General features: G+C 44.2%; 1 protein-coding gene and 1 non-coding gene across 3 annotated transcripts in view; both read right to left on the bottom strand.

Moving 5' to 3' along the window:
- DIPK1A (divergent protein kinase domain 1A) overlaps positions 1 to 2,111 on the bottom strand; it is a 129,206-nt gene extending 127,095 nt beyond the window's left edge. For both annotated transcript variants that reach the window (XM_011747723.2, XM_071078458.1), the window contains exon 1: positions 1,993 to 2,111. In XM_011747723.2, coding sequence (XP_011746025.1) covers positions 1,993 to 2,046 — 54 coding nt within the window. In that variant the 5' untranslated portion in view covers positions 2,047 to 2,111. The remainder of the gene's footprint in view (positions 1 to 1,992) is intronic.
- Positions 2,112 to 10,211: 8,100 nt separating this feature from the next.
- Positions 10,212 to 10,318, bottom strand: LOC112427369 (U6 spliceosomal RNA). The gene has a single exon (XR_003018895.1). It is a non-coding gene; the product is annotated as a U6 spliceosomal RNA (small nuclear RNA).
- Positions 10,319 to 13,436: the final 3,118 nt, after the last annotated feature.

Here is a 13,436-nt window from a genome sequence, read left to right as displayed (position 1 = left end):
GTCTCGCTCTGTCGCCCAGGCTGGAGTGCAGTGGCGCGATCTCCGCTCACCACAAGCTCCGCCTCCCGGGTTCACGCCATTATCCCGCCTCAGCCTCCCGAGTAGCTGGGACTACACGCGCCCACCACCACGCCCGGCTAATTTTTTGTATTTTCAGTAGAGACGGGGTTTCACCATGTTAGTCAGGATGGTCTTGATGATCTGACCTCGTGATCCGCCGCGCCTCGGCCTCACAGAGTGTGGGGATTACAGGCGTGAGCCACTGCGCACGGCCTGTTGTTGTTTTTTGTTTTTTTTTGTTGTTGTTTGTTTTTAATAGGCACGGTCTCACTCTGTTGCCCAGGCTGAAGTGCAGTGGCGTGATCTCTGCTCACTGCAATCTCCGCCCCGGGGCTCCAGTCATACTCCCACTTCAGCCTCCCGGAGTAGCTGGCACCACAGGCCCCCTCCATCCCACCCAACTTTTTTTTTTCTTTTTCTTTTCTTTTTTTTTTTTTCTTTTTTTTTTTTTTTTTGGTATTTTTAGTAGAGACGGGGTTTCACAATGTTGCCCAGGCTGGTCTCAAACTCCTGAGCTCAAGGAATCAGCCCGCCTTGGCCTCCTAAGTGCCGGGATTACAGGCGTGAGCCACTGTGCCTGGCGGGTAAGAGTTTTTTGTTTTTTTGTTTTTTTGTTTTTTTTTGACTCACATAAAAGACTACAAAGAGGTACCTGGCCTGGGTTGAATTCTAGACAGGGTTCTGAGAGTGTTACTCAAGGGCACAATTACTATTGGTGATGCCTGCTACAAAGACTCAGTTTTATTCGTACACGCTTAATATCATGGGTTGTCAAATCATTCTTCCAATTTGCAGTACATCACTCGCTTCAGGGTAATGACTTAATACAATTTTCAAACAAAAATGTAAGATTTACTTGCCCAATGATGGTTATCTTCTCAACTTTTTTCATAATTTATAAAAGCACCAGCTGACCCTAAATCATCTACCAATATCTTTAGGCCTTTTAATGCAAGCGGTAAAGGAATACTGTCCTCTGAATGCAGCGTTGGCTAACACTGCTGACCCACGCAAGGCATTGATTTGTAGTTGTTTTTCCATCGGAGTGATGGATTTGCGCTCAGCTACTCGCGGTGTCTACTAGGTCCCCCTGGTGACCAAACAGTACACTTAGGCAGTAGTAGGGTTCCAAGGCACAGACTGGCAGCGGAACAGAGGGTGGAACGGGAAATCATGAAAAATTAACACGCGAACAGTACACACGACATGACTGAGAATCACGTTTGCATTGCTGGGGTATTTTGGATCCAAAGACGAGCAACTAGCCCCTTTCCTTTAAAAAGCAAACACCCATCCGCCTGGTTCAGGCTTATCGATCTCCACCTCCCATTTAAATCTTGGGTGTGATGGAAAGACCCAACGAAGGGGCTCGGCACGAGGCACACGCTGCTTTTTGGTGTCTGGTGAAACACTGGTGTGACAAATTGTCATAATTTTCTAAGATATGGAGGAATGCTACACCACCTTTCCTACCACCGACTTAAGACCCAAGACACGGAGTCAAGAGCAGCCGACCTGCGGGGGCCTACGGGGGAGGGGGGAAAGCCCCGAAAACACCAGGGAGAAGGCGGCCCGTCGAGCTCCGCCTGGAGGGGCGCAGGGCTGCGGACAGCGCCCGGAGCGCGGGTCGTACTCAGGTCACGTCTCGGGGCTCTCAGGGTGAAAGGGCGAACCCGGGCGGGACGACCCGGGCCCTGGAGCCCGCCTGGCCGCGGCGCGGTAGGCGCGAGGGCCGCGGTGGGGGGCGTCGGCAGCGCAGCCGAGGGGGCTGGGGAGGGCGCGCCGCCAGGTGCCTGACGGCAGGGGGCAGCGGGGTTCGGGCGGGCGCAGACCCAGGGAGGGAGGAAGGGAGCGGGGGCGAGTCCCGCGCTGCGCGGCAGGGCGCACGGCCGGGTGCTCCCGCAGCGGGTGGCTGGGCGGCCGCCGGCCTACCTGGAGGTAATAGGGTTTCCTTAGCCAGGCCCCCGGACAGAGACTCCTCGCCATGGTAATCACACATCGCCCCGCCGCGCTGCAGTCAGAGGCGGACCCGAGCGCTGGCGGCCGGGCTCCCCGCCTCCCCGCGCCTCCCCCAGCCTCCCCGCCCCCTGCCCGGCCGGGCCCGCCCACTCCTCCGCCCCCGCCGCGGCGCGCGCCGCGCTCCCCTCGGCCCGGCGGCAGTAAGGGCGGCTAGCGACCGGAGGCCCGGCCTCCTGCTCTGTTCGCCCGGCCGCCGCGGCTGTCAGAGAGGCTGGTGCCGACTCCGCCATAAAGGGGAGTCGCACCTCGCCTCCGCCGACACAAATCGACTGCGCCTGGAGCTTAAAGGGGAGGCGTGTGGAGGCGGGAGGGGGCGCCGCGGGAGCGGGGGTGTTGCACGCTCTGTGCGGATTGGGTCGTGGGCCTTGCTGGCTGATGCTGCGACCCCTGGACCGCGCTGGCTTCGCAGTCTGCTCTGGCTTCCGGCTCCCCGCGCTGCGCCTCGCTGCGCGTCCCGCCACCCGCCCCGGCAGCACCGACGCTCCCCATGGACTCTGCTTCTGGAGTCAGTACGTGTCTGGACGGGTTGTTTCGAAATTCAGGGGAAGCTTGGGGCTCCTTCCCTGGGGACTGGCTCATCCTCCCTCGCTCTTGGTGGCGGTCGAGGGAAGGGGGCGTCTGCCGCAGCTGGAGACGCAGACCGGGGCATCCCCCCAGGACTGGGCTCAGCGTCGAACGCGGACAGGGCGCCCCGCTGCTTAAGTCGGTGCCCCGCTACCACTCTCCAGTTAGCCTCGAATGGCCTACAACTTTTTTTAAAAATATACTTTTAAAAAATTCCGACTTTTTTGTTTATATTGTTTTTAAGACAGCTTCAGAGTTTTCCTGGCCCCACCCAGGAACACTGATTTCAAAAGAAAACAAAAACAAAAACACCGAATTAAATACAGTCCTGAAGGCAGGGAGCCTGGGACGTGGCCTGCTACTCGGTTAAGGCTACATAACACTGGGTGTGGTGTCTTTCTTTTGACAATGAGTTCCAAATAAGGGAAAAAAGAGCCACCCTACTGGGAGAACAGCTGTTGATCCTAGTGACTTGTAATGGAAGAAGCTTTTTTTTTTTTTTTTTTGGCTGCTTTTTACCCCACCTACCACCTTTAAACGTGATGCTAACAAAGTTTAGGTGGCCCGTTAGAGCTCATTCGGGCCAGTTTCTCTGAGAAGCGGTTTCCCCAGGAGCAAACCATTACTCCTTCTCACTTGGTTTTTACATAAGCCTTGTTCAGGTGCCTTGTTCCTGAAGAGATACCTTCATGTCTGCCCCTTCCCTCAACCCACACACAGACACAGGTTTTAAACCTCGGTGATTTTGGTTGTGGTGGTGGTTCTTTCTGTTTTTGAGAGGGGTCTTACCATGTTGACTAGGCTGGACTCACACTCCTGGGCTGAAGCCATCCTTCCGTGTAGCTGGAACTATAGCTACTTGGTCTTATTTTATTGCTTGCAGACAAACCAATTTTTCATTGATTTTGTTTGGGTTAAGAGATGGTAATTTCAGAATAAGATAAGGGTGAATCCTAATGGTTTCATGCATTCATTTAATAAAGATTTATGAGTACCCAGGCACTATTCAAGTTGTTTGGGTTACATAAACAAAACAGAAAAAATCCTTGCTCTGGTGGATATGAGAGAGAGGGGCAATAAATAAAAATGTAATCAATAAAATCAAATAGGATAAGAATGCTAATAAAGGTTATGGGGAAAACAAGGGAAATGGAGAAGACTACAAGTAGAGGAAGTTTGAGGCAAAAAAGGAGTTCAGTTTTCGGCAAGTTACATTTTAAGGTATCTATTAGAAATTGAAGTGGAGATCTTGATTAGGCAGTTGTATGTGTGAATGAGTCTAGGATTAAGGAGCGTGGTCCAAGCTAGAGGTATATGAGAGATATCAGCATTTAGATGGCGTTTAAAGCCATGAGACTGCCTAAGATCATGGGTAGGAAGTGAGTGTAAATAGAAGATGACTGAGGATGGAGCTCTGGGGACCAATGCAGCTTTAAGGCAGGGTAGTGGATGAGCCAGCCAAGGAGACTGAAAAGGAGCTGCCAGTGAAGTGGGAGACCCGAGTGAGGTGCCCTGAAGCCGAGTGAAGCTCGTAGATCTAGCAGGGAGTGCTCCTCCGTGAGTGAGCACTGAGAATTGACTGTTGGATTTAGTGACATGGAGGCCATTGATAACCCTTCAGTGGAGCAATAGAGGAAAAACTTGATTGGAGTGGGTTTAAGAAAAAAATGAGAGGAGAGAAACTGGAGATGGCTAATACAAACAATTCTTTTGAGAAGTTTGTTTACAAAGGGGAGCCGAAATCTGGGACAGTGACTGGTGGTAGAAGCAGAGTCAAAAGAAGATTGAAAAAAAATGGGGAGAGGCCGAGCACAGGAGGTCAAGGATGCAGTGAACTATGATCCCATCAATGCACTCCATCCTGGGTGACAGAGTGAGACCCTGTTTCTTTAAAAAAAAAAAAAAAAAAACAAAAAACAAAAAAGAAAAAAGTGGTGGGGGGAGAAATACTTGTTTTGAATGGAAATGATCTGGAAGAAACGGGAAAATTCATGTGGAAACAAGAAGTGAGAAGTGCTGGAGTGGTGTCCTTGAGAGAGAAAAAGCGTTTGAAAACTAACACACAAGTGGAAGGATCATCTGTAGACAGGAGTACAGACTGTTTATCTATGGAAACAGGCAGGCAGGTGGGTAGGCATGGTAAATAGGAATCTTTGGAAGTTCTCTTCTGATTGCTTCAATTTTCTTAGAGATGTAGAAGGGAATGCTATCAGCTGAGAGGAGGTGGGAAAGATTATGTGAAAAGGGAAGAGAAGGTGTAAAATGTCATCTAGGAGAATGAGAAGACAATGGACCAGAAAATAATTGTGTGCTTGTTGAGTGTCATGTAGGGCCCACTTCAGTTTATGGTCATGAATTTAAGTGAGACAAGTTAGTATGAGTGTGCTTCTTTCTCCAGCAATAATTAGCTCCTGGGAAGAGTAGGCTGAGAATTCTGTTTAATCACATTTTACCAAAGGAATAAGAGCAAGGAAGTTGAGGATATAAGCAAGGGCATGATTATGATTCACCATGGAACTTAAGATGATTAAAGAGGGAACAGTGGATATGGAGAGGTTAAGGACAGTGAAAAGGTGGTAGGATCAATAAATTGCAAGTTGTCCTGGGGTTGAGGGGTTGTAGGAGTCTAGGGAAAAGAGAGAATGATCTGGAAATATAGGAGGTATATAATAGTCTGAGGCTGGGCATAATGTCTCGTGTCTGTAAATCCAGTACTTTGGGAGGCTGGAACGGGAGGATCATTTGAGGCCGGGAGCGCAAGACCAGCCTGAGCAACATAGCAAGACCCTATTTCTACAGAAAATTTAAATATTAGTCAAGCATGGTGGTGTGCACCTGTAGTCCCAAGCATGGTGATGTGCACCTGTGCACTCCGGGGGCTGAAGTGGGAGGATCCCTTGAGACCAGGAGGTGGCGGTTGCAGCAAGCCATGATCGTACCATATATTCTAACCTGGGCAACGGAGTGAGACACTGTCTCTAAATATATATCTATATTGCAAGTCTGACTCCATTTTTTATATGTACTGACAGCTTTGAAGCCCTGCCAGTCCTGTTTCCCCAGTGCAAACATAAGAAAGCCTAGGTGCCTTTGATGCCAGCAGGAAGTACAAACCGCGCAAGACCCAGCCCATATGTGAGAGCCCTCACTGTGGTCCTACCCCTTAACCACCATGACATCCTAAGATAGTCTCCTTTCTTTGCTCCCTTAAGCCATTTTTTAACCAGTTTGGGAGCCTGCCCTGCTCTCCCCAGAAAGCTGCAGTATGTGAACAAACCTTTTCACACCCTCTTGGTGCATGTGTAGCATCATCAGTCTCAACATCCAAATTAAATTTTAGGTGCAGGAGCCCATCTGGCTTCTTCTGCAGGGTGACCACAACAATGTGGTAATTTTAGTGGGATCCATGAAATTGAGACTATGGAGGAGTGATGAAACCTAGGGTGGGATATGCGACCATGGCAGTGAATGGCTAAGGGATGTGGAGGCAGGATCATTGGAAGAGAGTCAAGGACAGACTGTCATACAGATTATATGCATGTGTATTAAAAACAGTAAGACTTAGGACAAGGGAGGTGCTGGGGAAGATGTCAGTAGCAAAAGCTAAAGTCCTTGATAAATAAGACAGTGACTGTGAGTGAGTAGGTGAGGAATGGGGAAGGTGAGTGACAACATCAGAGGACATGAGTTTTAAAAAAGATAGTGGGCAGGGGCAGGAATTAGGAGGGAGGAAGAATAGCTTAAAAAAGAAGCAAGGAAGAGCCCTCACCTCCCTCCCACTCCAGTGGTATGAGGGCGCTGGGAAGGCTGCAGGGACAATAGCATCCACAGCAATCAGCCAGCTTGGCGTTAGGACAAGAAGGTGCAGGAGATATTTAAAGAAGCAGTTGAGGATATAGAGGATTTTGCTGATGATAGACAGAGGGCACAGTGGGACTTCTCAAGAAACTGGGGAGTCTTGAGAAGAGTTCAGAATAGTTGATGTGAAGAGCCTTGAGAGGGTCAGGTGGAAGGTGAGGGAGGCCTGGTGGTCTGGGGTTTCTCATGGTAAAGGATATAAACAAGGATAACAAGAACAAAATGTGAACCAAATGAGAAGAAATGGTTATTCGGGTTTCCTTTTAGAATCACCCAAGACTAAATGAAATTAATGTTTTATTTGAATGGAGAAAAGTAGTTTAGAAGATTTTCATTTCAGACTTGAGTTGCTTCCCTTGTCTTCACATGCCCCAAGACCCTGGCCCTCCAGGGCCCATGCTGAGGACCTTGCACCCAGGTGGGTACAGTGAGCTCTTGTATCACTGGACTTGCAGTTTGGCTATAAATCCACTTGGATGAGTCCCAAGATGGATCCAAACAGGTTGGCCTTGGCAAATTTAGGCAAGATCCTTTCTGCCTCTGGTCTGATGTTCTCCTGAACTCTCACTGCAGAGGCCTGGCCATCCTTTATGTCATATACTGGACCTACTTTACAAACATCCAAATGTACTTGTGCTAGTGCCTGTTCTTATGGCCCTTAAAAATTTCATTTTTTCTAAGTAAAACCTAGCTAATCCAAAACTAATTCATATGGTTGTGTTCAGAGGTGCTAATTTGTGGCCTCTTAGTCATTGTCACATGTAATGTAACGTTGGCCTTCCAGAGACAAAGAAATTACTCCAGTGGGTTCCAATACAGGAAAATCAAGATCAGTGGACTTTCAACTTTCTTGTTTGCACATTCTCAAAAGAATTTTGAAAAATATATGAATTCTCTGATGTTTTATATCAACATCCAAAATTTTTATCATAAAATTAAACAATTGTAAAGAAGGTAATTTTCAGTTTTGTGTTGTAAATATTGGCATTAAAAAAAAAAAACAAAAAACTGTGGCTGGGCGCGGTGGCTCACGCCTGTAATCCCAGCACTTTGGGAGGCCAAGGCAGGTGGATCACGAGGTCAGGAGTTCAAGACCAGCCTGGTCAAGATGGTGAAACCCCCATCTCTACTAAAAAGCAAAAAACTTAACCAAGTGTGGTGGCAGGTGCCTGTAATCCCAGCTACTCGGGAGGCTGAGGCAGAAAATTGCTTGAACTTGGGAGGTGGAGGTTGCAGTGAACCGAGATCACACCACTGCACTCCAGCCTGGATGACAGAGCGAGACTCCATCTAAAAAAACAAAACAAACAAACAAACAAAAACCCAAAAACTTGTCATACAACTCTTAAGTGTATCCAGTGGAATATATATAAATACCTTGATACCTTAGTATCATGTACCTTGATACCATTTAAAGAGTATCATCCTTTAAGTTATAAGATTATTTATTTAGCTATCAGAAATATAACATTGTTCCCTTTTCTTCTTCTTGAACTTTTATAATTCTTCTTCCCTCATACAATGTTATAGTTTTTTATTTTTATGCTAATTTATTTATTTATTTTTTTAATCTTGCTCTGTCACCTAGGCTGGAGTGCTGTGGCATGATCATAGCTCACCATAATCTAGAACTCCTGGGCTCAAGGAATCCTCCCATCTGAGCCTCCTTAGTACCTAGGACTTACAGATACATGGCACGATGCCCAGTCTCTATTTTTCAACCTATCCTACTTCTCCGTATAATAGGTAATTTTTAAAATGTGATTTTAATGTTTTTTATTTTTATTTTAAAATTTATTGTAATTTTTGAATATGTAATTTTTCATCTGGTTCAAAAATAAAAACTAAATTAAAAGTATTCATTGAGAAATTTTACTCTCCCTTGTCCAACCCCCCATAGGTAATCACTTGTTTTAGTTTTAAATTTATCCTTCCAGTGCCAATTTTTTACATAAATAAAAGCAAATTTGAATATATATTTTTAAAATTGAATATATATTTGTTTCATTTCCCCTTTCTTACCTAAAAAAAGTTACTTTATTACATTTTTTTAAAACTGCAGAATGGAAACCTATTAATTAGACTAATGAAAATGTACTAATTAGACCAACATCAAATCACACTCCTGATAAGAATCTTTTCCCTTCTCTTTTGCTTTGACAGTAAGGTTAGATCACAGAATTCAACTGACATTCTTCAAGGACATTTTGGAAACCTGTGGTGTTTTCAGTGCTTTAAATTCAATACCAATGAGAACACAGGTTGCTAATGTCAGCCCTGGGCAGATTGTATTTTGTTTCTTCCAATATTTACAAACTGGGACATTTTACATAAACATCTAGATTTCTGGCTCTTTTGAAAATTAGATCAGCTAACCAAGCCTCTCACACACACCAACGGTGGGCTGGTGTGACCTCTGTGTGGCACTTGTCCTGCGGTCTGCTATAGACCCTCTCACTTCCTAGTTTTCTTGCTTCAGCCCTCAGCATTTATTTATCTTTCCCATCTGGTCCCTGTAGGCATTTGACTTAGCCACCTCTGAGTTAAAATCATAGCAGTGACTTGGGAAAGTACACTTAAAGAGGAGCTTCTTTGAAGCTTCAGAATGGGAAGCAAGAAAGGAGCAAATGAAGAGAATAGAGAAAGATTAGGCTCTGGATTAATGATTCCATGTTTTGCCTGAAATTCCTCAGATAACAGGACAAGTGAATTCTTTCCATATACTGTGTAGTCTATATTCACCTTCTCAGGCCACTAGATGATGCAGGGTATTGGTAAGCCAGGGTGGTGACTGAATTTGCACCCCAGGAAAAATGAAATCTATTGCGATTGAATCATGAGAACATAGACTGAAATGAGAGACAGAGCTCTTTTTTATCTTCTATGAAAAGGCACATTGGACATTGGAATTTAAAAATGCAGTGGTTCCCTAGTTTTCTATTAGCACTACCACCAAATATTAAGAATCTGTTGTGTCTAAAATTTTATAAAATGCTGTTCAGAGTATGGAACACAAGAAACTTATAAAGTAGGACAGGTATTTTATGTATCTGCTTTTAATATAGAATACAGTGCTTTAAAAAAAGAAGAATGATAAGAATTTGAAGGGAAATTACAATTTATTGTTACTTCCTTAACACCTGGCCTACAGAAGGTAATCCATAAACATTTCTTAAGAGAATAAAAGAATGAATGAATAAATAAGGCTTCCAAGAAGATAAGATGTATAATAATAAAATAGGTTTTAAAAAGGTTTTTACCTGAAAAGCAGCATTCAAAATCTGAAACAGTCATGAATGACAATCTTTATTTTGTTCTTTATTCTTATCAGTACATTCCCTGAAGAAGTGCTGGGGGTTTTTGGAATAGTTCTTCAAGAAAATGAAACACCTATAAGAATTTGGTGCTAAGATTTTGTCTGACTTAGGGCATAACACTTTTAATTCTGGATCTTGAAATTCCTCCTAATGAAAATGTTGCACTAAAAGACTTATATTGATAATTCACAGTGACTGCAGCAATAATGTCAGAAATGAACATCACATGAGACCTATCACATAGAAGTTACTTAAGGATTCACCTTATTGTGGTGGGTTATAGACTTCAGGAGGATATGAACTTGTCCTGAGACCATCTGATGACATTTTCAGTCTCTGGCAATAGTCTCCGGGATTTTGTGTAAACTGTCAATGTCATAATACACAAATTTTTAAAATATGGAATGCTTCACAAATTTGCCTGTCATCGTTGTGCAGAAGCCATGATAGTCTTCCCTATATGGTTCCATTTTTAGTGTATGAGCTGTCAAAGCGAGCATGACAATGTCATAATATTAAAATAGTATTTCACAATAGGGTTTCCCTACTCTCTTAATTTTGTGTATAAGAATATGCCATGTTCTCTGGTGGCACTACAAGAGCACTGTTCACCGGGCGATTTGTAGTGTGTTCTTCCTTCTGATGACTAACCCTAAACCCTTTCCAATTCTCTCGAGCACAAGAATAACCATCCAAGTCCAGGAAACATTTGATTCTCTCAGATGACAGTAAAGATCTTAGAGAACCCAGATGTTTCCTTGCTGATCACCCCCAGTAAAATCCAGTTAGAACCAACAAATTCAGAAAATGTAATAAGGACTCCAGACTTCTTGTGGAGTATATTCTTCATCTTTTCCTGAGTTTTTTCCTGTTTTTCAATGTTTCTTTTTTGCATTATAGTGGTTCGGAGCTCTACAAGAACCACTGAAAACAGATAGGCTCTCTGTTTAGTTCTGCCACTTTTTAGCTATATGACCTTGGGCCAGCTGTTTAAAATCTCCATGCCTCAGTTTCATCTTCAGCAACAGGAGGATTAAATGGGGTTCTGTGTTATAAAGTGCTCAGCATGATGCTTAGCACAGAGTAGGCACTGGACTCATGTAGAAGTCTGAAAAAGATGTCTAAAATGTCCTGCTATAAGGCTGTGTATGATTACTTTTTTTTTTTTTTTTTTTGAGACAGAGTCTTGCTCTGTTGCCCAGGCTAGGATGCAAGGGCTCTATCTCGGCTCACTGCAACCTCTGCCTCCTGGGTTCAAGCAGTTCTCACATCTCAGCCTCCTGAGTAGCTGGGATTACAAGGCACCCACCACCATGCCTGGCTAATTTTTTTGTACTTTTAGTAGAGACAAGGTTTCACTATGCTGGCCAGGCTGGTCTCAAACTCCTCACCTCAGGTGATCTGCTCTCCTCTGCCTCCCAAAGTGCTGGGATTACAGGTATGAACCACCACGCCCAGCCTGATTACTCTTGTTGTTGAACAAATCAAGGGAGCGCCAGCATCTTCAACAAACCTTCCCAAAAAGCTTTAGGTAAAAATTTATTTTTGAGTTATAGGGAAATGGGCTTTCCACACAAATTAATTTTCTCAGTAAACAAAACTAGTCCCTTTAAGGCACCAACTCTTGTAAAACTGTTGACCGTTGTTACATTAATAGAGATCTTTTTGAACTGTGACACCCATGTCTCTGTTTTATGAAACACTGTAATGAATATAATCTAACTATTTCTTGATGCTGTAGGATTATACAATACAGAATCACATATCTGACATCTCGGAGTGGGCCAAGTATGGCCTGCTAATACCAGAGAGGAGAAGAGAACCAGCATTGAACATGTCCGCTGGGATGGACTGGAACTTGGTGATGCTGACAGGGCCAACAAGTGTTCAAAATAGTTCCAGGTATCAGGCTATAGTTCGTGAAAGCAGTTGTCAGTGTTGGATTAGGCAGCAGCTGGATAGAATCAAGTTGACACAGAATCAAGTAGTTCAGAGGGAGAGACTCCTCTGAAATTCAGGCCAGCAGGTTGGAGGTGGTAACTGGGAAGTCTGTTGAAAGACTGCCAGGGTCTATAACCACCACCTGTATGAAGGCAAAATTTAATTTCCAGTTGCCTGCACAGCACAGTTATCTCTAGTTTTAAGAATAAGGACTCACAGGAAGAGCCCAAGGTCACAGCATGTGTGGCTAGAGTTGGTTAAAAATCTTTCTCAGGTGGGAAAAGGTTGGGTAACTTGCCCAAGGTCATGCTGTGAAGGTGCACACCCAGAATTCTATTACAGGCAAACTCCGTATCCGTTTCTGCTACTTAGCTCTACTCACTTTAAAATAAAACAAATGGGGCCGGGCGCGGTGGCTCAAGCCTGTAATCCCAGCACTTTGGGAGGCGGAGACGGGAGGATCACGAGGTCAGGAGATCGAGACCATCCTGGCTAACATGGTGAAACCCCGTCTCTACTAAAAAATACAAAAAACTAGCCGGGCGAGGTGGCGGGCGCCTGTAGTCCCAGCTACTCGGGAGGCTGAGGCAGGAGAATGGCGTAAACCCGGGAGGCAGAGCTTGCAGTGAGCTGAGATCCGGCCACTGCACTCCAGCCCGGGCGACAGAGCGAGACTCCGTCTCAAAAAAATAAATAAATAAAATAAAATAAAATAAAATAAAATAAAACAAATGTTTCACTATTCTGGCAGACATAGAAATGACTGGATTTGTTTTTCTGATTCTAAGGAAAATTACAGCTATACAACTCTAGAGTCACATAATTCATCATTTTTGAAGGGACAAGAGTGAGTTACATATTTATCTATAAGACAAACATGTTGTTGTTATAGAACTGATTACTATAGGGGTACCTTGAGAATTATCTGTCTTAAATTCCTACAACCTAAAATTAAACCTTTCAAAAGGAGCCAGTGAATCGCTATGAAAATAGCACAGTTCAATTAGATTTAAATTAAACATTGGTTTCAAATTTGGGATACTAAAAATAAGTTATTATAACTGAATTTTAAATTATTTTACCCATTAAAAGATCTAAATTCATATATTCAAAATTTGATAATGAGCTAAAAACATTTAGTTCAAAGGAGCTACATTTTCATGATATGAAAAACAGAACTTTTGTTCTTCCTCATCCTCTGACTCTCAAAAAAAAAAAAAAAAACCCAGAATATTATTAAGAAGGAATGATCAGGCCAGGCGTGGTAGCTCACACCTGTAATCCCAGCACTTTGGAAGGTCAGTGAGGGTGGATCATGAGGTCAGGAGTTCAAGACCAGTCTAGCCAAGATGGTGAAGCCCCGTCTCTACTAAAAGTACAAAAAAAATTAGCCAGGCACAGTGGCAGGTGCCTGTAATCCCAGCTACTCGGGAGGCTGAGGCAGGAGAATCGCTCGAACCCTGGACAGCAGAGGTTGCAATGAGCCGAGATCTCACCACTGCATTCCAGCCTGGGTGACAGAGTGAGACGCTGTCTCAAAAAAAAAAAAAAAGTAGTGATCTATCAGGGTTCTTGTTTTAAATTATTCTTAGAAGATTACTATTTTGTTACTTAAATTACCAACAATAAAAGGATTTCTATTTGAATTCAGGTATTTTTCACTTTATATTCTCCATT

Source organism: Macaca nemestrina, chromosome 1 (assembly GCF_043159975.1).
Source record: "Macaca nemestrina isolate mMacNem1 chromosome 1, mMacNem.hap1, whole genome shotgun sequence".
Taxonomy (NCBI): Eukaryota; Metazoa; Chordata; class Mammalia; order Primates; family Cercopithecidae; genus Macaca; species Macaca nemestrina.
Note: the sequence above shows the minus strand (reverse complement) of the source record. Positions and strands in the feature narration are given on the sequence as shown.